The 25,526-nt window shown below is 39.6% G+C and overlaps 2 protein-coding genes across 4 annotated transcripts in view; both read left to right on the forward strand.

The window, feature by feature from the left end:
• srrm3 (serine/arginine repetitive matrix 3) overlaps window positions 1–10,649 on the forward strand; it is a 124,295-nt gene extending 113,646 nt beyond the window's left edge. For all 3 annotated transcript variants that reach the window (XM_037533370.1, XM_017714884.2, XM_037533371.1), the window contains exons 11-14: window positions 1,487–1,776; window positions 2,453–2,695; window positions 2,993–3,115; window positions 7,095–10,649. In XM_037533370.1, the coding sequence (XP_037389267.1) occupies window positions 1,487–1,776; window positions 2,453–2,695; window positions 2,993–3,115; window positions 7,095–7,374 (936 nt within the window). In that variant the 3' untranslated portion in view covers window positions 7,375–10,649. The remainder of the gene's footprint in view (window positions 1–1,486; window positions 1,777–2,452; window positions 2,696–2,992; window positions 3,116–7,094) is intronic.
• A 4,270-nt stretch (window positions 10,650–14,919) lies between these two features.
• On the forward strand, window positions 14,920–25,223 carry hspb1 (heat shock protein, alpha-crystallin-related, 1). The gene is made up of 3 exons (XM_017714885.1): window positions 14,920–15,414; window positions 19,438–19,501; window positions 23,956–25,223. Exons 1-3 carry the CDS (start codon window positions 14,931–14,933, stop codon window positions 24,122–24,124), a joined length of 717 nt encoding a protein of 238 aa, XP_017570374.1. The 5' UTR covers window positions 14,920–14,930; the 3' UTR covers window positions 24,125–25,223.
• Window positions 25,224–25,526: the final 303 nt, after the last annotated feature.

A 25,526-nucleotide genomic window follows, 5' to 3' on the forward strand; every position in this document is an offset into this window, starting at 1 on the left:
TGATCTAAAGTGAAAATGAAGCTTGATTTTTTACTTATTCCATCTGGACCTTCTCCATCCTTATGTAGGTGGATTCCCATATATTTAGTATCCTCAGAAATATCTCCTGACAATGAATGTTTTGACTATAAATTGAAAAAATGAAGAGTGGTCAGTTAAGCAAAAATTATACCAAAATGAAAGAAAATAGTGAAGAATAAAGAGATGATGGACCTCATAGGGCTAACACTTGATCCAGGGCAGTTGCAGAGGTTATGATTGTCAGGTTAAAATGGTCAGATCCCCTGAATATTCTAACCACATAGAAAGGCTTGTATCTGTTTAAAATTCCACAGAACAAGAGATGCCAGTATGTCGGATCTGTTTTGAAAGCGTGATCAGAGTATTCTTTATTGAAGTTTTTGTGCATGCTTGCTTTGTCAACCATTAAATCTAATTTAAGCTATTAGCTCTTCCTTTCTTTGCAAAATGACCACAAGTTTAGCAGCTGACAGAAAAAAAATATCTGCCTGTACAAAAGGATCGGAATCACTTGCTACCTTGTAAGGAAGTGGTTCTGCTCAAAAGCTATGAGTGTCCCAGCCCACATGGTTATTTTTGTAAGCTCTAAATGATCAGTTCTTTTTTTGTTTGATTTGATTTGATTTGGTGTGTTTCTTTGGTTTGATTTTCATGCATTGTCTCATGCTCACTACCAGGGAAGGGTGTTGTGTCTTTTTCTCTTGCATTTTGTGAATCTAATGATGCACTTATGTTGCCCCACTTTTCCCTTCTCTTCATACCTTACCTACTAAAGGAGGGAATACCACTTTATTGGTAAGTGGATGTTAACCAAAAGGGAGTTAAAACAGAGTAACCATTAAAAAAAGCAGGAAATGGGTCGCTGTTCACATCTCAGCAATTGTCTGCAGGAAAAGCAATCCACAAGCAGAAATTTACTATTGAGTAGAAGACCAATTGTTTTCTAATTCGATTGAATCTATAATTGTGAATCTTTCTTTTGTTCCTTCCATTTCTGTGATGTTCCGTCAAGTTGTCTGACTTTTTTTTTGACTAGTTTTTATTTTCCACTTTTTTGGTTTGTAGTCATTTCTTTAAAAAAAATGAAGAAGTCCTCCTTTTCTGCTCAGCTCTTCAGTATCTGTCGCTCTCTCTTTTCACTCTCTATTCTCCTGATCTTAATTTCTTTCACAGTTTTACATATATTGTTTCCCTTTCTTCCTCTTCTTTTCTTTCGGGATTATATATTTTCAGCTCATTATGGTTTTGCATGCCAAGTATTGCATGCGCTGCACCATAGAGGACTGTCTATAAGCCATATCAAGAAAACTCCTAGCTCTTTTCTTTTAGATATTTACCTTTTTTTGGCAAGTACACCATAGCGCTCACTCTCTCAGGTGAAAACGACTCTAATTTCCATATATTTTTGTCATTTTTTTATTTCTTCCTTTTTTTTCCTTTGTTTTTTGTTATCCTTCATCTACAGAAGCTACGGTCACTGGCTTCATCCTCCCCAAGTGAAGCACAGAGGCAGACGTCCCCCAGTGTAAGAGAAGCAAAGAGCCATGGCGCCTCTTCTAGGAGCCCCGGAGGATTGCCTGTTGGAGAGGCGGGAAAAGGGGATGAGAGGCAACAGCGGGGGGCCAAGCACCCCTCTGAGTCATCAGGCAGACGGGGTGGCCGGCAGCGGGCTCAGGAGAAAAGTGGCTCTCCAGCACATAGCAGTGACTCTCAGCCTGACCTCCAACCCAAAGCTAAGAGCTCACATCAGAAAAAGTGAGCCATATTACATACATTACAGTTATATATTCTCTTTATCCATTAACCAATAGCTTACCCTTAGTGATATATAATTGTCTTTCTCCTTATACACATATAATCAAAATGATTTTCAGTATATTTAGGAAGACCAAAACATGCACCTTGCACTTCCACTGGCCACTTTTTGAGCCCCACCTACCTTATTAGTCCACTGTACAGGAGCAAAATTACAGACTGTAGTAATCTGTTGCTGCAAATCGTCTGCCACCCACTGCCCTGTTCATCATTGGTCAGTTTCTGACCAAAGGAGCACAGATTATTTGGATTGTGGACCATTCTCAGCACAACAGTGACACTAGGTTTTTCCCACACATCACTACCATTGAGAGTGGCCCTCCACCCAAAAACTATCTATCCAGGAACAGCTCTGTGGTCAGAACTGATCCCTGATGAAGAGCTAGAGAATGGATAATACAAATTTTGCATTAGCAGATGGGCTATAGCCTCTAGTTTGTATTAGAAATACAAATAAAATATGTATGGTCAGTGATTATAAGTCATTATTATTACTGGGACTAGCAGACACATCTGCTGTTGTTGGTTCTATAAAAAGTGTTCCATCTATATATATATCAATGTCAGTGAACTTTCCAGCGTATACTCCAGTGTATAATCTTTATTTTCTCACCAGAACAAGAGGGTCTCATTCATCAAAGAAGCATCACCGTGGAAGGGGTCCCAACCGTCACCACAGTACATCAGCATCACCAGGACGGCACCGGCACACGTCTGGCCGCAAGAAGAGCAAATCCCACGGGAGTCTACGACAGAGAAGTAGCTCCTGGAGCAGTGACCACTCTTCTTCACGCTCCAACTCCAGAGAGCACGCTCCCAACAAGACCAAATCTCCCCACACACGACAGAACAACTCTAGGTACACCCTTATTTACTCACACACAGCAATGTAGGCCAACCCTCTAAGTATTGGCTCCATTATTGGGAGACTGCCCCTGGGGAAACCACAGATGTTCGTGGCTGGGAGTCCAGTATAGTGCAATGTGTCATGCTCTCTCTGAGGGGGTAGGATGTACCCACAATGTTAGAATTGTGTTTTCTTGTCATAGTGGGAACATGTAGAGACATACCCATGATGTGACTCAAAAAAGCTCATATAGGCAAAAATATGAGTGCACACACTTCTAAACGTCACCTCTCCCATGTGCTCATGTAGGGAAAGGGACAGCCCTCACTACTCTGATGCCGAGAGAGCTCGCCGGCGCTCCCGCAGTTACTCTCCCATTCGAAAGAGGAGGAGAGACTCGCCCAGCTTTATGGAGGCTCGCAGAATCACCAGGTAAACTCATCTTCATGCTTACTGCTGGGCTCAGTATCACAGTATTTTCCAAATATATCACAATATCACTGTATCAGAGGATATTCAGGTTAGCATTAATAAAGCTAGTGCACCCATCCTTCTTGGTACTGGTATGCAGAGTACTGATACTGTGAAAATGATGTCATAGACTGTTTTGTATTCCTGTTGTTTTCTTTTCTTCAAATGAAACTTACAATTGATTTAGAGTTTATGGTTATGTTTTTTGTACAGTTTACATTGTATTTAATAGTTTTTGTTATCTATCCGTACTGCTAAACCTGAAAATCTGAAATTTCTTCTGACACCAGTACTGGTATACAAATGTGAATAATAGAGCTACTCACACTACAGCGACCTGACGTCCAGCTGCTTCACAGTCTTTTGGTGAATGGTACTTTTCATGTGCATGTACGTTACGTATATTATACTCTTGGCCCTTGGTTGATCTAAATTGATTTTTTTGCCATTAATTTGCGTAAAACATTAATTGTTTTATGATTTGTGAATTTTGTGTCAGTTGTTCGGTGTCCAAGCATTTTGCTTATTTATTTATTTTTTTAAATAAATACATTTATAAATAATCATTTTAAAATAAATACATTTTTAAATAATAACATTGGCTATAGGGCACCAACTCTGGACCACGGTCCAACCACAATCTACCAAACCTGCTCCAGGTAAATATGGGTTGCTGCTTAACTGCTGCTTAATACTGGAAAGTAAATCTCCAGAAGGAGGGTTGATGATCATGGCTTTATTGTAACATTGGGACAGTGTAACACTGCCATCTAGCGGCCAGCCTCTCTACTGCAGGCTTTCCAGTCTTACAGTTTAGCACTGCAGAGGACGTTACATATACATCACCCAGTCGCCCTCCTCTGATTTAGTAACATCTGCCTTGTACTGACCACTTTATGAGCTCCACCTAACTGTGTAGTTTTCAGTTTCTGACCACAGGACCTCTGTTGACCAGATTATTTGGGTAGTGGACCATTCTCAGCACAGCAGAGACACTGACGTGGCAGTGAGTGTGCTGATGGTATGAGTGTATCACAGCAGTGTTGCAAGGATTTTGACTTATAACAGTGTCAATCCTAGGTGGAGAGTCTACCACCCAAGAGCAGTTCTGTGGTCAGAAACTGACTACTGAGGAAGGGCAGGAGGAAAGTTGACACAAGCTATACATAAAATAGACTATGGTTTCAACGTATAACCCATGAAGTTATAGCATAATAGCGTCATAATAGAATTATTTCATACATGCATCTTCAACATTTTCAATATTTTAATTGTTTACAATGTTACAGTCTCTTTTTTCTTTTTTAAAATTTCCATGAAGGTAAACTGACCCTCCCCGGTGCAGCAGCACACATACCTTATGTGTTCATAGTAAGTAGGTGAATTTGTATGAGCTCACTCTTCCACTCCTGTACAAAGGTGCTCAGAAGACAGCAGACGACGGAATGTCGGCGGGCTGAAGGCAGGGTTACCGTGGTAACTGTTGCCGAGCAGCAGGACTCTCCTAGGCCTCTTCTCTTGATGAACACGTTTTGGTGAAGCAGCAAGCGTGCAGACAGCATCCCTAGAGTACATCCCACCCTCCCTGCATCCTAACCCTTTTGCCTTTGGCTTTAATACAGTAGAAGGGTCACTGTCTTCTGATGATCACTAACTTTACAGCACAGTTAACTGACTGAGGGGATATCAAGAGGCTTCATGCTGTGTATTTTGTTTGTTTTTATCTTCACAATTTATATATATATATTCATTTGGAGTAGAAGAGCAGACATCATTTAACACAAATAAGTCCCAGTTATCTTAGAGTTAAACTGAAGTTGAAATGCGTGAGGTCTGAATGAATTTCAGATGACATCGTAACACACATGTTCATATGCAAAAGTTAGGGCACCCCTTTCAGATCAGTTTTGATGGGTTTTTTTTTTAGTTAAAACATCCTCTACAGAGAAAACACTCCACATTTTAATGCACAATTACTTTTTTATTGGCTGAATTTAACATTGTAACAAATAACATTTTATTATATTATCTGTATTTTTTTCAAAAAATTTTAAAATGTAAAAATCATACATTTAAGTGTGTTCTCCTTAGAGGATGTGTTAACACATTTACCCTTAAAAAAATCACCAAAACACATAATCTGACCAGCAGGTGCCAGTGGTCTTCAATATGCATGATACTGATCAGTGCAAGTGAAAGCCTCTTGACAAACCTGAAGTCACCTACAGCCTCAGTTTCACTCTTTTAAGGATTTCAGTCTGTGCCAGTTAACAGCTCTCAGCTTGCCAGCAACACAAGCAGTGTGGGTGCTTTGAGGTGACATACGGTGTTTGTGTGTGTATGTATGTGTGTTGTTGGAGCAGACTATATTAACTCATGATGGCTCTATGTCTGTCTCTTCTAAGATGCACTGACACCTGCAGAGGGGATATGCATTAACACTGACTAACACAATCAGTCACTCTCTTTCAGTCTCTTCACTCCTCCAGCAGTAACTAATTTCAGCAGTACAGCTCACTGTGACAAAGCTGTTTTTACACCGTTAGATATCTGTACTTACGCTGTCCATCAAAAATCTGGGGACACTGCTTTCCTAAGTGATTCTGATAAATTAGCTTGTTTTCTTTGTTTACATTGACTTCATATGTAAAAAATTAGAAGATTAACCAGGTTTATGTTATGAAAAACTTAAATATTTTGAACAGTAAGAAACGATCACTTCCCTTAAACAAGTGTCTTTTTTTCATGAATGTATAGTTTTGTTATGTGTAATTAGTGTAATTGTCACAAAGTGTGATGTTACGTCCCTCAAAATAAACCTGGCTAGTATTATCACGTTAAAGAGCCCTTTAATGTCTATTAATATTGCTGTACAGGTGAAAGAAAAAACTTACTTTACTTTTATTGTAAGTCACTGGAACCAGACATTTTTCCAAGTCATTTTGGGCCATTTCTTTTGGTCCATTCATCATAAAATTTACACACAATGTAAAGAACAACAAGCATTTTCACATTATATCAAAAACTGAAAAAATGGAGATACAAGGTTTTGTTCCGACAACAGCGATATGTTTCTTCACTTTTTTAAAATAAGAGTCTGATGTACAAAATAGGCACAGTTTCAAAACACAGTTGTGTGCAAAAGTTTGAAGACAAATTATATTTTTTGTTGATTTGTGAAAATAAACTCTGTAAAAATCCTCTACTGGCAACAAACGTCAGTACGACATCTGCAAATTTTAGTGCACAATTTCTTATAAACTTTTGCACAGGCCACAGTTTATGTTGTATGTTTTTATTCCAGTATGTTAAATTCAGCAGGTAAACAGTAATTGTGCATTAAAATGTGTAATGTGTTCTCTGTAGAGAATGTGTTCATATATTCTGACTTACAAAACCGACAAAACATGCCATTCAACCAGGGGCGCCCAAGCGTGCCATGTACCATGTTGTCCGTAATGGAAACTAAGGTGCTGAAACAGGCCATTTTGAATTGATCATGGTTTTGATGTCACAATGCATGCACAACGCACAGCAGGTAATCAGAACAGGGCATTTACAGATATCAGCCTTTAAGGCACAATGATAAAAATAGCCTGTTAAGGGATAAAGAAAAAAACAGCCATGTAAAAATGACATAAAACCAAGAGGGCTTAACCCCTTAAATGGCCTGGGCCAACTGCCAAGCCCAAACGTTTATTAAACACTTCTATAACCTGAAGAATAGCTCAGCCAGTATGAATCGCAGTCCATGTAGTTACCGAATAATAAACTATGTAATAAGCCTGGGATTTTAAGGATAAAATGTAAGTTTGGGGCCCTTTATATTATTGGAAAACAAAGAAAACATTCTTATTTATCTCTTTTTTTTTAGTTCTGATGGACAGCAGTTAATATTTTAAGTACGTAATTCCCTCTGTACTCTGCTCCTGTTCTGTAGTGCGCGGAAGCGACCGATCCCGTACTACAGGCCCAGCCCGTCCTCATCCAGCTCAGCCAGCAGCTACAGCAGCTCCAGCCGCAGCCGCAGCCGCTCCTACGACAGTTACAGCAGCTACAGCCGGAGCCGCAGCAGAAGCAGGAGTCGGAGCAAAAGCAGCAGAAGCCGGAGCAGGAGCCGGAGCAAAAGCAGCAGGAGCCGGAGCCGAAGTTTCTCGCGCAGCCCCAGCCAGGCCCATAGCTACTACAGTCACAGCAGCTACGAAAGCCCAGGCTTCTGAGGAGAGTGAGGAGCCAGCAGATGGGTTCAGCAGGATGGATAAATGGAAAGATGACAGGAAGAAAAAGCAGAGATGAACAAGTTATCCAAACTAAGCCAGAATATTCCCTTACTCTGTGTTAAAAACTCCTAATAGGTACCTTTTACCTATTACAGGTAGTATTGCAGATATTACATTTTGGCTGTAATCATCAAGTTAGCCAAGATGGTAGCTGAAGCCAGAAGCCTGGAAAAAGGGCATTAAACACTGTTCAAAAGTGCAAAACAATGATCCAACATGGACAAAAGTCTGCTGTGACATTATTTTAGGGAAAATCTGGCGAGAATATCTACATAATGATATGCTATCACATATATTGATATTGTCAGCAAATATCAATGCAGTGTTGCTGTGGCAACGGGACTGTCTACAGACGCCAAAAAGCCAACAGAACAAAGCAATGAAAAGCACTTTCCTGTCTGAGAGACTCTTCCAAGTTGTGAAAATAACCAAAAAGGATCAGCAGAAGCAGAGACGAATTAGTAAGTCCTGGGTTCCTGGGCATGGCCAACCCCACATCCCATTCCCATACTGGCACTGCACCTATCAATGGTCACCATAACAGCACAAAGTGACCACCACAACAGCATAACAGCATAAAATTGCAAAATTTTCACAAGCGATGGGCCATCAGCTCAATTTCATACATTCAGAACTGAACACCAGATTCTGAATCCTGGGTACCAGTTAACATTTTGTTTATAAATGGTTATTAATTAGATCATAAACAGCTTAAAACATTAATAATTGTGTTGATGACAGATAAAAAGGGCAGGAGCAAGCTGTTATATCTTTGGCATATCTTATAAAGCTGACAGGTATAATGATGAATGAAGTGAGTGTAGATTAATGTAGGCTCACTATTTGGCAAGCAACAGGTCACTGTTGCCCTTTAATGGGGAGGATTTTTCCCCCAATTTTCTCCCTAATTTAGTCATATCCAATTCCACCAACTAGTTAGGACTCTCCCAATCACACAGTACACCGGCACTAGGCTGAAGGCTAACACAGGCTTCCTCCGAGACCTGTGAAGCACCACCACATCTTTTCAAACTGCTGCTATTGCAGTGCGCTCGGAGGAAAGCGCCAACCACCAGATCTGAACTCGCAGTCTCCTGATGATGGGGCCAGTGCCAGATGATTGTGCCACTCGGGAGCCCCCATGTTGCCCTTTTTGTTTATGTTCTTTAACTGCTTATTAATGATTTTAAGATGTTTATTACCTGTTTAATAACCAACAAATTTTAAACCATTCATAAACCCTTTATAAGGGTGTTCTTGCAAAGTGGTACTTCTCAGACTGTTGTTCCATCAGCACGTTATATCAACGCTGTTGTCTCTACATAGGTTAAAATAAACTCAACCTTTTATAAATATATCATCACTGGTCCAAAAAAAACACTCCAGTTTTTGCCGATTTTTTATTTTTCTATGTAATTTGAACACAGCAGTGGTCAAATACCAATAGACATACTTGGGTAAAACGCTTGTTGTATTAGAATGCTTTTGCCCTCTCCTGGAGATACTTTGATGATTTTTTTGGACAGTGATGATGTCCTGCTACGTGCCCAGCAGTCCTACTTGATAATCCGCCCCATGTAGACGTGACATAAAGGCAAGCGAAAACCAGAAGACCGAAGAAGGAAAAAGGAGCATCCTGAGGAGATGAATGTAAACAGCTAGAGAATGAAGGCCACTCACTGGACGACGTAGACAAACACTCTCTACTATTCTTCCCCCTAAAGACTTTTAAAATGAACAAAAACGAGAACAAACTATTTCAAAAGCTCAAGTTTTGTTAGCGGAAAACGGAGACTGTGTGCTTTTCTAAACGATGTATTATAACTGACGTATGCCGGGATGCTGACGTGTGAAGGTCTGAAAACCGCAAGCTCTGGCTGTAAACTATGCACTGTATATCCCTCACTATAACTACGTTAGGCTTTGTACGTGGAAGCGTTAGCATGATGCTAAAACGTTGGCAGAGGAGAGGTCACAGATGTGCGTGTAAATTTCTCGTTGATTCCTCCCGCATCCCTGGGTCTTGTTAACAATTCCATATCGGATGCACCTGTATGTAGAGAACCTTTCAGGACTGCGTTATTTCGGTCCTACTTTTCTTCGGCTGTGGTTAGTGCATACATGGTTGTATCGCTACGTAGAGCTTTCAATCATTTAGTCAGTTTCTGTACAGTTATTATTATCTTTGCTGTTTCTTTTTTTTTTGTTTTTTTGTTTGTTTTTTTTGGGGGTACCTACTACATTCCTCCCTCCCCCGTAGGTGCCCTGAGATACCAACCCTGAAACCAGGCTGCAAAAACACACCTGCACATGTCTTTTAGACCATATTTATTTAACTATGTACTAATGTATTTATTTATTTATTTATTTAAGTATTTAATTGATATTTGATTGTGTTATTTATTTCCTATTTATTGTGTATTTATTCACTCTGTTTTTAATCTTGCTTTTCAGAGTTCAGCGATTTTGAATAACATTCAACAATTAAGGAAAAAATAGGACTCATCAGGAAGTTAAGTTTATAAGACTGTTTAGAATTGACGAGACTTGGCTCCCTTATGCGCCCGGAGTCCTCTACTGAATCGAAGCTTCATTTTGATGAGTGTTCATGACTCTCCAAGCAGAACTTATTGAACATGAGCGCAGATCAGCATGTTAAGCTGTTTTAGCTAACATTTCTGCCCAACGATTTCACCGATCTGACTTTGAATTTTCATGCTAGACCAGAAAGTTAGTCCTCCAAATTCTTTGTATGATGTTTCTCTAATAATAATTTTCTTATTCTTCCCTAAGAACAGGCCCAGAAATACTTTGCAGGTGTCTTTGTCAAACTTCTGTGGATAAAAGCGCTGATCTAGTACCAGTTTTTGCTTTTCACACCCCGCAGTCATATTTCAGCTGAACCTAGATCAGCAAGATGCAATCTAGAAATAAAATTGGGCCTAATTCTCCCTTTTATTGTCCTATATGACTTTCACTGGGATTGACAAATGAGCTAATGATGCGATCAGGGAATTCCCTCAGTCTTCCTCCCCCCACCAACACCTCTGTTTCTCACACAGTGTTCACTCAGTCATCCTTCATGTGATTCAATAACCTGTTCAGTAAAGAGATGCTATAGCGCTTATCATGGGATTGTATACAAGTCAGTAGATGTAGTGTGCTAGTTATTATTATTATACAAGAAAATAAAATATATACCAATGGAAACCAAACCCTTGTTTTTTAGTGTTTGTGTTATACATACTTCATGGAGTGCACTTCATACTTTCAGCCACAGGGTGCACCAGTGTGCCTTTTGGGGTTTTATTTTCTCGCCTTTTCCCTTTCTGTGTGACATTTGAGAGTCTCCAGAATATTCTTGAGCCTTGAAGCCGGAAGGAACATGGACATTAAGACATAAACCCGTAGGAGGTCTATTTTGAGCTGGATGGAGGCTACCTGTGTCATGTTTGCTTCTCAAAAGTAGACACAAATATAGCCCACTGTTATTTTAACTGGTTTATTGTCCACATTGTGATTTTGCTGTGGCGAACAAAGCTTAGACATATGAACACAGCTCTCATGCTTACTGCACATCAGGAACCCTTTTAAATCATTCAGTATTCAAGAATGAATATTACTGAACCCTCCCCCTCTCTGAACAACCAGTGTTTGGCTCTCACATCAGGGCTAAAGCCTCACTGGTGTCATAGCACAAAGCAGCCAATGACATAGTCAGAAATTTACATCCCTGTGAGACACAGGCACAAGCACTTACTCCTCTGGGTGAGCTGAGTCAGGCAGTTCTAGAGCGCTGGACTCTCAGCCAGCCCAACCCAGACAGCACAAAGCTCATACTTACTCACACATATCCTAGTGGTACAACCTAACATGGGGTGAAATGCAGATTAAACAGGTTAGAGCAGAATGTGCTCTTAATCAGCTCTCACGAATATTCATAACAAATTCACTTGGAGTTTTTTTGTACCATAAAAGTAGCACTTTATTGTTTATTATTTTTCAATGACTTCAATGACAATGAGTTATAAGTCGCAGAATTCAAACCTATATTATTTTAGTAACCCTCTAAGTTGCTGTAATGTAGCATCATATAGCCAACTCACAGTGAGAGTTGGCCAAACTTATGTACAGCCTCCACTCAAAAGGGTTAGTTTTAACACAGTGCTATAGCAAAGACACACACACATCTCACACATCTAATCCGCTTATCCTTCTGGGCCGTGGGGGGAGCTGGAGCCTATCCCAGCAGTCATCGGGCAGAAGACAGGAAACACCCCCTGGACAGGCCTCCAGTCCATCACAAAGTAGACCATGAGAGAAATCCATTTCTTCCACATATAAATTAGAAACAGTTCATTTTACTCGGATTCAACAATGTACTTTGGATTTCATGTTGTAAAGAGAGAAGCAGGAGAGGAGTATTTTGCAGGAATGATCATTTTATTCAAAGTGTGTGCTGAACATCTCCGCCACCAAACCCAGTATGAACAGCAGTTTCAGAAACAGGCCTTTATACCCTGTCCTCTCCCCTCAATCCCCCCTCCAACCAGGAGCCTTTGTACAGGTCATCATAGAGCTGATGTTCTCAGGGAGCTGATGTTCTCAGGGATTCTGACGTAAAAACTTAAGCACTTAAAAAAACAACTGAAATAAGGGAAAAGAAGAGAAAACTAGGAAATCAAACAATTCCTAACAATGTAAATAACACATTTCAGTTTCATCACGCTGACATTTGCTGTGACACTTGTTTTTCACTGATCATTTATTTTTAAGCATTTAGGTTAGAAATCTCATTGGACCAAATACTAAAACTGTACTATTTATTTGTATATTTACAACTCGGTTTTTACAATTAACCTCACCTATGGGGTGAGTCACTTCACTGAGTTGTTCAAAAACAGGTAGGTGCTCAAAACAAAGTCAACATTTTTATTGTTACAATTTGTTATAAATGTAAATGATCAAATACTTTTAAAATGACATAGCAAACCAAAATGTGTTACACGCTGCTCTCCACTACCACTTATTACAGTTTTATTACAAAGAGTGTGCCAACACAGATCAAATGGAAACTGGTGGTGACATATTACCTGGCAATATCCAGACACATATACATACAGTTGAGTTATTGACCTTATATAGCTGTCATTCTGATGGAACAATCTGATTGGTTGAGGTGTTGTTCTCATGTTGTTTTGACCATTACAGGTATCATTCTTTTACAGTATCATTCTGTTAAAAAGTAGATGCTAAGTAAGAACTTGGCATCAAACATCAAATTCCAAACCTGACGATGCCTTTAAACAAGCTTTTCAGTCGGCAGCTGTGATGGCTGAACAACTAAACAAACAGCTAAACACAATTCAGCAAACAAGATGTGGCTGTGAAACGCTCTACTGCGCTCTGCTGGCCAGTTAAACAAGCTGAACTGAACCTGATATTGTGAGTTTTATGGCATTAGTCATGCAGCATTTTTGGACGATATTAACGGTATTTGGCCATTAATTTGGCCCCTGAAAATCCCAGGCTTGTTACAGACTAAAGCTTATTTTTCAGTAACTGCAGGGATGTCAGTGTAAATTGGTTGAGCTATTCTTAGGTTATAGAAGAGTGTAATAAAACTCTGGGCCTGCTGCTACGCCCTGGCCATTTAAGGGAATGAAGCACATTTGATATATTATTCAGGGCTTCTCTGCTTTCCTTTTTCTTTGTTTTGCAGAACTGTTTTACAAAACCAGTAGAACCAGTAGAACACTCAACGCTGTGTGTTATGATGAATAACAGTTGTGATGGATTGGTGACCTATCCAGGGTGTTTCCAGCCTTCCGCCCAATGAAGGCCGGCATAGCCCCCCGACCCCCATAACCCAGAAGCATAAGTAGTTTAGCTAGTGTGTGTGTGTGTGTGTGTGTGTGTGTGTGTGTGTGTGTGTGTGTGTGTGTGTGTGTATGTATGTGTATGACAGCGTTTAACAACAAAAGAGATTTTCCTAAGTCCAGGAATGCTAACCTATTTGACACAGAAATACACAGAATGAGTGAAAAGTAAACAGATTAACAAGCAAAATAAAAGCATCCACTACTGCTGCAGAAATTCCATCACAGCCTAAACCAGTCAGAAATAATGAGTGCATCTGTTTTATCTTTATCAGTTTATCAGCTGTTTTATGGGAAACTGAGTGTGTGTGTGTGTGTGTGGGGGGGGGGGTGTGGGTGGAGACTTGTACATGTGTGTGTGAGTGTGTGTGTCTGGGGATGTGTAAACACAGCTGTCTGTCCATCCACTTGTCTGTCTGTCTGTATTATCTGTGTCTCTGTTTTTTTGTACAGTTCTGCCTGTCTGTGGTCATTCCAGTACATTCTGTATGGACACTTATCAGACTGAGCTATGAGTTTATTTTGGAGGAAGGCAGGGTGCTCTCAGATTCCTTTGTTCTTTCATTCCTTTGCAGTTTTGTAATGCAGGGGAGCGAGTGTGTGTGTGTGTGTGTGTGTGTGACTAACCTTGACTAAATACTGACTTTGTAAACCACTTTGTAACAAAAACTTTGTTTCATTGTTTTAAAAGGAAAAAAATGTTTCTTTTCAGTTACTGAGATGAAAAAAAAATCTTTTAATAAACATTATATACATTATATATATATATATATCTGCTGTTGAAACAAAACCTTGTATCTCCAAAATGGTAACTTTACAGAAGAAGAAAAAACATGCTTTACTTTTAAAGAAAGTCAACAGAACAAAGTAATTTTGTGATGTTTCTTTTGGTCCAATCATCATGAACTTCACAATATGAAGGACATTTTCAAATTATGCCAAAAACTGAAAACAAACATGAACAAAAATGGAGATACAAGGTTTTGTTCTGACAGCAGCAAAATAAAGATAGAAATGTTTTTCTTTGGACAGCAACAATATATTATTACATACAGTTATTAACATAAATAGAAACAGTTACTATCTGAGAGAAGAGAAATCAAGCTCCACTCTTACTGTTTGTGCCCATCCTTCTGTCTGAGTCTGAAAAGATGTGTGGCTGTAAAGAAGCCCTCAACGATTAAAGAAAAGTCTGTGTAATTTTGTTTTCTGACTCTGAAAAATGATTAACTTGTATTTAATGGATGTTGTGACTGGGTGATCTCAGACTTTTTCACCATGCATATAATACATATGTGATATATAATTTAACATTTAGATAATTGTGTGTGTATATGTAACACATATCAAGTTTGTTATTATTCCATATACTTCACATACACACACATCACAATTATAAACAAGACAAAGTTAACCAGGCTGCTATCCAGCTGCACTGCTTTGGATTCCATTCTCCTGCTACGTCTGCCACAAATAGATATTCTAGTCACTTCCACAAATATCTGGGTTGGGGAGGGGGTGAGTGTCGCAGGAAACTTTGGGAGTGTGAGGGAGAGCTAGAGGGTGTGTCCAAAGGGGGTGGTCAGTTAGAGGCTTATAAAAGCCCACCACTTCCAAATGAGCAGAACTTTCCTGAGAAAGTTCCTGAGGGCTAGCTTCCAGAGCCTCCAACACCAGACGCACACTTGTCCAGCCATGGCCGAGAGGCGCATCCCCTTCACCTTCCTGCGTGGACCATCCTGGGATCCGTTCCGTGACTGGCATCAGGGCAGCAGGCTGTTTGACCAGGCATTCGGCATGCCCGCCTTCCCTGAGGAGTTGCCCCTCTTCCCCAGCAGCCACTGGCCCGGCTACATCCGCCCATCCATGGCGGCTGAGATGGCCCCTCTGATGCAGAGTCCCGCCATGGCCAGCCAGCTTCCGACCTCATCCGTAGTGCCCCATCCATCAGCCTATGCCCGCGCCATGTCCCGCCAGCTCAGCACAGGCATGTCTGAGATCAAGCAGACGTCGGATGGCTGGAAGGTCAGCCTGGATGTGAACCATTTTGCCCCTGAGGAGCTCACGGTCAAGACCAAGGACGGTGTAGTGGAAATCATAGGTAAGATGTGTAGAGAATTTGTCCTCCACCAGTTACACTGAAATAGTGTCGCACTCAATTTACTTACAACAAACACATGATTAGTGCATGGATAAAATATATTACATAAAGTCACTGACAAAAGTAGGCAAGCTGAAAGATGTAACTGATTTAATATATTTTCTTTACATGGAAATAATCTGTGCATTTGAGCCAAATATGTTCAGTACATCACTTTTTTTCAAGTAGCCATGAGTGCTGCTGCCTTATGTCACACAGCACTTCATCCAACTGCCACCCAAACATCATGACAGCTTGCAGTTGGCTGGTAGATGCTTTTTCCATTTAGCTGCATGCCATCCAGAATAGCTTGGCCACTCTGGCAAACATTGTGCTTTGAATTCATATCATTTAATGTGTCAATCATGTACACATGAATGAAACATGCTGTCTTTCACTTTACATAGTTTGGCAAGAACTGTCACCTGGATCAGGTCAATTTAAAGCACCATTGTTTAGTGTACAACCTGATGAAGCTCCATATAGACCCGTCAACTGGTTGCATGAACTGGGACAAAACTGAAAACAAGACCCTAAACAGTCTTCTTAAAAATGAATATTCCACTTCACTCTAAAGGCAACTGACAGACACAGATCCCTGTCCACTACACCAAAATACTGAATTTACTTGATTCATGCATGTCACTTCCACATGAACACAGAACATTACGTCAACACTATTATTGCCAAAAAAGCAGTAATGTTAGATAGACCTGTCACAGTTATTACACAGATGCCTGATCTCAATGATTTCTTAGCGCTCACAGTAAACATTGGATGTATTTTCATATGTTAAAGAAATGAATGTATATAAAGGAAAGGAGAAAATGCATTTATTGAAACACATCTTAAAAAACAACAAACGTAAACTTCAGACGTGCAATAACCCCTTCAGAGCAGTTAATCAGCCAATTTCACTTTAATCTTGTATGTTAATAGTTGCATACAATGAACAAAAAAGACAAACTGTCAATCACAATTACTTATTTGGCAATTAATGACCATGACAGACCTAATACAGGTTATACATATATAAATATACACATCTGAATCTAGTAAATTCAATATATGTGCTTCTCTCAGTGTTAATTTCCCTGGGAAATAAGTGACAAGGGTAGCAGTTTGTGTAGTGTAGTGGGTAACACCTCAGCCTTCTATGCCACAAACTAGGGTTCAATACCCACCTGGTCAAGCACCCTATTCTACACCTATAAGAGTCCTTGGACAAGACTCCCAACACTACCTTCGCCTACCCCTAAAATGATGAACTGTAAGTCGCTCTGGATAAGAGCGTATGCCAAATATTATAAATAAAAGCAGATTTAGTATAAACTGACTGTGAGGAAGACTGACGAGAATTCTTGGATCTGCTCTCCTCATGTTGTAATTGTACATACTTGGCTATAATGGATAAAATCTGATTCTAATCCCTTAAACTCAGTCCATACTTCAAGTCCTCAATCTCATAATTATAGAACATCCATATCAGTCGCATAGTAGTAATTGAGCAAGTTTTCTGATTAATAAATGAATATTAAGTTTTGCACTTTGGCGAGGCTAGAAATCACTGATCAAACTTTCTATATAATTAAATTAATAAGAAGTCATTCAGAACATTTAGATGTGAAATATATCGTTCTAGAGAAAATGACAAGAGTCAGATTTGTTCACATCAGTGGCGATAGGAACCAGACGTCTGAAGAGTTTAATGTCTCTAAAAGCTCCATGACAAGAAGGACATCTCTTTAAAGTGAGTAGTAAGTAAACTAACTGAAGTCTAGCTGAACCTCTCTGGGCTTTAAAACTATAATGCTGTATCAGATAGACAAGCTGGAGCAGCTGATAAAACAACGGGTGTTGTGCGGCAGGAACTGAGCCGCCCAGATTAGGCCTTTTGTGGGAGCTGTTTGGAACAGTGTGGTTTACAGCTCCCCGAATTCCTGAGCTGTTACCCAGCCCAGAGCACAAGCCACACCACTGCAGCGTGTGCGCTGTAAAAAACAGAAATAAAGTACCTAAATGTGTGCACTGGGTGCAAACGAATAGAACATTCTACTGTGCAATTATTGTCTACAGATGATTTATTCAAGTGCATTTGAATCAGGAAAATTCAAAGCACTATTTTTTGTCAGTTTGCATCTACAGTATGAGCTCCACCACTGGGGACATGGTTGTGTTTACACTTCCCTCTCATTAGTCCTTATGTAAAGCCCACCTTTTTGTTATTTACCCATGAAACACAGCATCACAACCCAAAAAGCGACATGTGAATTTGATTTTAAAGCCTTTAGTTCCAAGAGAAAGGGAGGCGAGGGGAAATTGCAGGGCCAAGAGGCCCACACCCCCCTTCCCTCAAAGGTCTTGACTTACGTAATACCATTATCTTAACCACAGCTGGGAGTTAACTCTGCAGATGCACTTTCTGAGACTTTGTAAGAACCCACTTTGAAACCTGTTTGGTAAATCACTGACTTTGCCCATAAACATGCCATAAAGACACACGAAAGCCTTCAACCAAATTAACCTCAAATGCTGCTGAGCATAATGATTGGCTTGTAAAACAGAACAATTATAGCCTTTTTTAATGATCATCATGATGTCCTTGAGCAATAAAAATAGTCATGATCATGAGTCACCATGCCCAGTTTGTCCCTGTGATCACCCTCGGAGAGAAGGTTTGATGAGAACACTCTGCTGGGGTCTTAAGCCTTTTGGGAGAATAGCTGGGCTTGTGGTTTCCAGTGATTATCAGAGTCGTTGTCAAAACAGTCTGTCATGCGACGAATGGGCAAGCAGTGATATAAAAAGAAAGGAGGTCACTTTTGTCAGGCCAACTAGTGGCAACGGGCACAGGATATGCAGGTGCTAGTCTCCACACAGAGTACCAGAGGTGGTCAGAGAGGCCTAAACCTGTGCTCAAGTAAAGGTTCTGTTACTTTAGTGAAGTGCATGACTTGAACTGAAATAAAACTAGCCAAGTAGAAACAACCTGAGTTGGAGTATCAGACCAAAAACTCCTCAAATCTTAAGTTCTATGAATATAACACTATGCAGATTTTCAGGCTTGATATGATTTTTGGTTCTGAGGTCAGGAATCAATTTCAGTGTTGATATTTTATGTGCTAAAAACGTCTTTGCTCTACAGAGCTCCCTTGATTTTAGAAGCAACTTTGGGAACATTTTATTTGGATGGTCCACTGCAGACGTTTTGTAAATGCTCAGTCTCTCTGTAACATTCAACTAAATTTTCAGTAAATGCAACAAAACTTGAAGTTAACTGTGAACGATTTTATTAAATCCACCCTTAACCCTAAATCTAACCCCACAAAATCTACGCCTAGTCCTAAGCCTAAACTTAACCATGATAATCAAATGATTATCACCAAACCATGATAATCAAATGATTATCATGAAAGTATGTTAATTATTTAAGTATCTGCTGAGAGTCTATAGGGGACCATCCAAATAAAGTGAACACTCATGTGTACAGAGTGTAAGCCCCGCCTCCTCCCCACCCTTTACTCTAATAGGATGCACACAGATGCCTAGTATTGATTGAGTGACTTTCATAAAAGACAACAAATAAGAGACCAAGAGGCATTTCATCCATACAGTTTTCTGTATGAACTGAAAATAGAATGTCAAAACTTTACTTGAGTACAAGTAACTGAGTAAAAGTAAGTAGTTAATACTCACCTCTTGTATTTGACCAGTGAGACTACAAATATATTCTAAAGTTCAAAAGATCCAAATTAATCCTCAGTCTGTACGTTTTTTGTGCTTTGGAATGAAACATGCAGGCCAAGTGTCCTTAAAAGGGCTATTTCAGTGCATCTTTCCACTTCCAGCCAGAACTCTGTCATCCAGCACTGTGACACTGCATGGATCCCCACCCCAAAAAGATATAAGTGAATATGCGGGGTAGAAAAATAAGTCCAAGGTCCATTTAACCAAAACAAACCTGTATGCGATCTCTCCCTACAGGCAAACACGAGGAGAGGAGGGACGAGCACGGCTTTGTGTCCAGATCCTTCACCAGGAAGTACACGTAAGTACACAGTCAGAGCACTATGGTACTGTCTGCACATACACTGTGTAGTATAAATAAGCAAGAAAGAGGAAAGAATATCATAGACCATAAAACAGTAACTGAGTTTGTGCAGCCAAAAAGTTAAAAGACAGAAATAACCAAAAATCTAAATTATCTCAAAAAGGATACTCAGGATTAGAATCACATAATACGTAACACCGCTGCCGCCTATGCAAGTACACTGTGCTATAGCTATGAAAGTCCTTGGGTAAGACTCCTAACACCGCATTCGGCTACTTCTGAAAATGGCAATCAAACTGTGTCACTCTGGATAAGAGTGTCTGCCAAATACAGAACATATAAATTTTAGCTTTACATCTACTCTGTTAAAAATGGCTCATCAGCTCAACTTAAAAAAATTACTTCATGTAGTCTCAAGCAAGTGAACTAGTTTTATTCAACTCAAATAAACGCTCTTGAAAAGATTCAATCATTCAAAGCATTTATTTAGGTTGAATAAAACTAGTTAATTTACTTGATACCACATGAAGTATTTTTTTAGATTCATTTTTTAACAGTGCAACATAATAGTGAATGTTGCATTTAGATGTATAGCTTTCTTTTTCAGCACAAACTTAAATTCAGCAAAAATAAAAAATAAAAACATAAAAAGCAGTAACGAGACAAAATGACAGCTTTGTTTACAGCAACTTCATTTGTGGTATATTTTTCAATAATTTACAGACAGGAGAGAGTTCAGCAAAATGCCTATCACATATTTACTGCTATACAAGTTAGTTCCGGCCACACAGTCTGACTGGTTGAGAGTCTGACTGGTTGAGAGGTGCTTTAAATGTGCTGATATTTCGCCATAATATCACAAACACTGTATCACTCTGTTGAGACGATGTTGCTAAGCAACGAATTTGACAGCGGTAGGAGATGCTCAAACTATTTGAACGTTTTTACTTCTTACTTTGCCACAAACAGAAAATGGATCATTTTAAGATCACATTTGCCCGACAGTCGATTTGGTCAGACTCTGAAGATGAGACTACACTAAATTCCCAAACCTAAACAACCTGGAATCAACAAGAAATGAACTGAATACCATTCACTTCTAGTCTGGTTTTCAAAGTCTGACCAAATCAGACTGAGCCATAAAACTGCCACAATAAAAAACAACAAAGCTGCTCAGTGATGATGAGAGTTTGGGAATTTAGTAGCTGGAGAACTGCCAGCTGTGCAGTGAGTGGGCGGAGTTTGTTACTCTGACATAGCCACAAGCTGCTTGTTAAGGAACTATAACTTGGCAGAAGGAACTGAAAACATTAAAACATATTAAACACCGCATTCATGGCCCAATTTATATCTTTCTTACTTTGTTTATTTGTCTGTATAAAAGCAATAGAACACTCAAGGTCGTGTTTTCACGTATAACACAGTCCCTCTCATGTTCTATTGCTTAATTATTGCATTATAAAGTTTATTTGTTTGTTTGTTTGTTTGTTATCCACATATATTTCATATTGTGTTCTGGCAATACAGCTGGCAGAAAATTCTGCTGTAAACCATGACTATTAGAGCTAGGCCTTCAGTTCGGGATACAAATGTTAAAACGAGGAAAAACACCTCTACAATAATGTTAATCTGTTAGTGCCCCTGTGGGACTCTAGTAGTATATTAACGCTAGACTAACTGCGATTCCCGTGCACATTTTTTAGCCATTCTATATTAAATGTCGACATCTGAAGCTTGTAAAAAACAACAGATATTTTACTTTGTAGTTTTACAGTGACTTTCAGTAGAGTCACAGACTGGTTGCTGTTTTTTATTACTAACAACTGGCTAAAATGCACTGGTCAGGTTACCACTCATACTCACAGTCACTGACATGTCTAGAACTTTCAGAAGGTCTAGAGTAACATTTTGTCTCACAAAGTTGAGTGTAAACTAATGAGTGGTTGATTCCTCTGACAGTTACAAATTATATTATGGGTTAATCTCACTTGTTAGGCATTCAGTACAGCTCCTGAAGTCCTAGCCAATGGGAGAGCTTGTGACGATGCCACATGAGAAGCCTTTTTCATTTTAACAATAATTGTTACAAGCTCACTTGGATGTATCTACCTAGACACCAAAGAGAAAACAATCCTGACCGTAAAAAAACTAACAAAACAAAAAAAAAACACTGCAATGTTTTCGTATTTTTATAGTTCAGAAAAAGGATAGTTTTTAACTCTACATACAATATTTGTTGTGATTTTGGCAAAGACTAACTTCATCTGCTGCTATTTTTCAGTCGCCTCAATTTGTACGCATTGAATATTTGGCATATTTTGATTCCTTGGCCTGTGACTCAATAACACAGCCTGGCAGCTACACCTCTATTCAGTCCAGCAGAACATTCCAGAAGCCCTTTCACCCTCTCTCCCCTCCACCAGCCCACAGCTCTGTTCTCTATTCTCTCTTATCTGAGCCCCAGGCCTGCAAATCTCCAGAAATGCATAGAAAGGCTTACAGCAGAGAAAGACGAGAGAGCAAAGCAGAATATTTCCCTCTCTCTCCTCCTTTCATTCATTTCTCTCTCTTCTGCCTCAGATCATATCCAGTGAGGCCTTTCCCTCAGCTGTCTCCTTTCTCTCTCTCTTTCTATCTCTCTCTCTCTATATCTACTCTCTCGGACAAATGCACACCCATCGCTGAGCTTTGTCGCCCCCAAGAGGAAGCCTCTTTCCTAAGCCTTGTGGAGCAGACTGATCACTGCTATGTGATTTCATTTCAATGGCAAATGGTTACAGTGCCATTAGATAAGGCCACCATTACCCTTATTGTTTTCTAGCCAAATTAAGCCTGACCCCTAATGTGCGCCTAATTATGTTGAATAAAACAAGACTCCAGCAGCATTGCTGCGGTTCCATTAGAGCACATCAGCACAATGTTCTATTAGACAGGTGAGATCAATCCCATCTCCTCAGGCTCAATATTGCCTCATGCAGCATTCCTCATGCCCAGCCCCGAAGCCCTATGGTCCACGCTCAATTCAGCTCACAAAGGGTTTCACAGTTAGCTGATTGCTCAAATCTGCCCCCCAATTCCATTGCATTTTCTCACTGACTTCCCCTCCACTTCTGCATCATACATACAAAACACACACTATTGGCTAAAGGCAGAGTGCAGCACAGTATGCTAAGCACAGCACTGTCAGTGCTAACAAAAGTATGGTGTATTTCCATTTGAATCATTTCTGACTCACTCTTTAAATCCTCACTCTTTAAATAGGCTCATCCTATCCAGCCCGCTAAAGTATTACAATTTTCTATTAATATTAGCCTGTTTCACAGTGCAAAGCACTACAGTACCCAGCATACACTGCAACGTAATGTGCTGCGATTCTCCTACCCAACAACAATTAATGCGACAGCGGTTATACCTCAATTTTACACAATTCGGTGCAATTCCACATCAGTCATATCACCAAAATGCCTTTCAGCTACAGTTCAACCAATATAACCACTTGGCGTCAGCTCAGCAGCTCAGAAAATGAGCCCAAGTCTTAATTAACTTGCAGTAAAGAAAGGATGCCAGGGGTCTAGTTCAAACAGATAGGGAGGTTTACAAGACTGAGCTCCTGGGGACATTTACATTTTCAATATTTCAGGAGCCCATGTAATGTTTCAAGGTATATTACAAGTGTCTGTATTTTAATGTTGAAGTTTTTGCATATTTTGAATATGCAATGGCCAGTATGGGTTACAGCACAACATTAATTAAAAAAGAAATAAAAGCATTTGTTTTCTCTGGCCCACAGATTTGATGATTTTTTTAATATGGCCTGTTTACTGCTTGAGTTTGACACCCCTGCTTTAAAACAAGCAAATTCTGTTGAAAGTATAGATTATAACTTTAAATCTAAAACTATAAATCATGAGTACAAAGTTGTTCTATTATGGTTTATTATTATTATTAAATTTAATGAAAAGTTATTGTTGTATGAAAAAAACATCCTTACAGCAAAACAATAATGACCCCAACAAAAACTGTCACTATAGTGGTTTGTGGACTAGACAGCTAATGTAACATTATAACAGCCAAGACCCCTTTACCTAACCAGCAGACTGCTCAGCTATCTGGGTAAGGCTCAGGATGAGTTAGCTAGAAGTGATGTCTCTACGCATTGTATATAATCTGTCCCGATGAAACTCCATCGATCTCAAAGTATTCGATTCACTGCTCAAAGATTCACACCCCTAATAGTAAAAGCAATTCATTTCAGCTAATTAAGTATATTATATTATTATCAGATATTTATACTATTTTCAATTTTATGCCTGCAAAATGTTCCAAAACTTGGAATGGGGCATGTTTGCCACTGTGTTACATCATCTTTTAACAACGTTCAATGATCATTTGGTTACTATAACAGGCCCTGTATAACACTGGCCTAACAGACCCTTTGTTCTCTTCTTCAGGCTGCCCCCTGGTGCTGATGCAGAGAAGATCACCTCCTCTCTGTCCCCAGAGGGCGTCCTGACCGTGGAGGCACAACTGCCCAAACCTGCCATACAGTCCTCTGAGATCACCATCCCTGTAAACACAAGCACCAGTAGCGTCGCCAAGAAACCAAGCGATGCCAAGTGATGGAGAAGAAGGAGAAATATCTCAAGCATCACTTTTAGATAGATCAGATTGGGTAGTAACAAGCAATTTTTACTGTGTTTAGTAGAAAGGTACACATACACTGACGCTTGGACATGGCTCCTTAAAGGAATACTTCTAATGTCTGTTTAATGCATCTGTAGCATCCATTTGATTACCACAGATTTCTCTATACTTAGAAAAGAACGGAAATAAACACTGGCTTCAAACAGACGTGCAACAGAAACCAATTTCAGGTTTCTGATCTCTACAGGAAACTGTCTTGCCGATTTGGCTGTGCTGATCCACCGTATCCTATAAACTCTGCAGATACAGATTAGGTTGAAAAACTGGAGTATTCCTTTAAGTATAAGACAGTAGCAAATGCTTATGCACAGCCACTGCATGCTCTAGTCTCTGCCTTTCTTCTGAAAGCTCTGGAGGACATTTCCCGAGGTGTATATGGAGTTAGACAGCTTTAAAAGAATGTTTTTCTACTTACTCCATATGTAGTGGATCAGCTAAGACATGTCTGGTTTGGCTTTTTCAGTTTAGCAATGGAACTACAAGACTAATGTAGCTAACAAACACTACAAGTCATTAGTTTTCTGTAAATGCATGCCAACACTGTCCCCAGGTCTTTGTTAAAATTGTACAAACTTGTCTGTGTGGATTAGAACACAGTATAACTTAATATGATCACTTAAAATCACTTAGCAATTTATGCAGCAGGAGAGGTGAATGTAATCTGCCCATGTGCATACATGACATGTTCAGTTTGTTCATTTTTATAGTCCATAGCAAGTCAAACTGTGTCTTAACCCACACTAATGAGTCTGCAAAACCTTCATTGAGTGCTGGATGTGGTCTGAACCTGTTAAGAGAAGTTTTAGGGACAGAAAAGTTTTGGGTGACTATTGATATCTATTGCGTGTCAGCAATGGCCTCAGTGCTCTAGTGCATCTTAGAGCCTGCTTTGTTGGTTTCTTCTTGGTTATGATGTGCTTTTAGGTAGATTTGTTTAAAGGATAGCAATTTCTTTAATGCTAGCTTTTGTGAGAGCTCTATGAACTTTTCAATAAACTTTTCAACATCAAATCTTGCAGGTTCAAGCATTCTGACTTGTCATTTACATTAGACTACTTTATAATGTGTTATTAGAAACATATAGCTTGCATTTCCACTTACAATCCACTTTATGCAGTCCATCTACCTCATAGTTTGACTCTATGGATCATTCTACTGAACTGGTTAAAGTCAGAGTTGTAAACACTTTTAACTGACTTGGACTTTAGATAAAGATTATTCTGTATTTTAATGTGTATTTCATTTTTAAAAATACTGAACATTCCATTTTGTCTTCTTCTTCTTCTGTTGGCTGCTCCCTTTAGGGGTCGCCACAGCG

This window comes from Pygocentrus nattereri, chromosome 23 (assembly GCF_015220715.1).
Source record: "Pygocentrus nattereri isolate fPygNat1 chromosome 23, fPygNat1.pri, whole genome shotgun sequence".
Classification (NCBI taxonomy): Eukaryota; Metazoa; Chordata; class Actinopteri; order Characiformes; family Serrasalmidae; genus Pygocentrus; species Pygocentrus nattereri.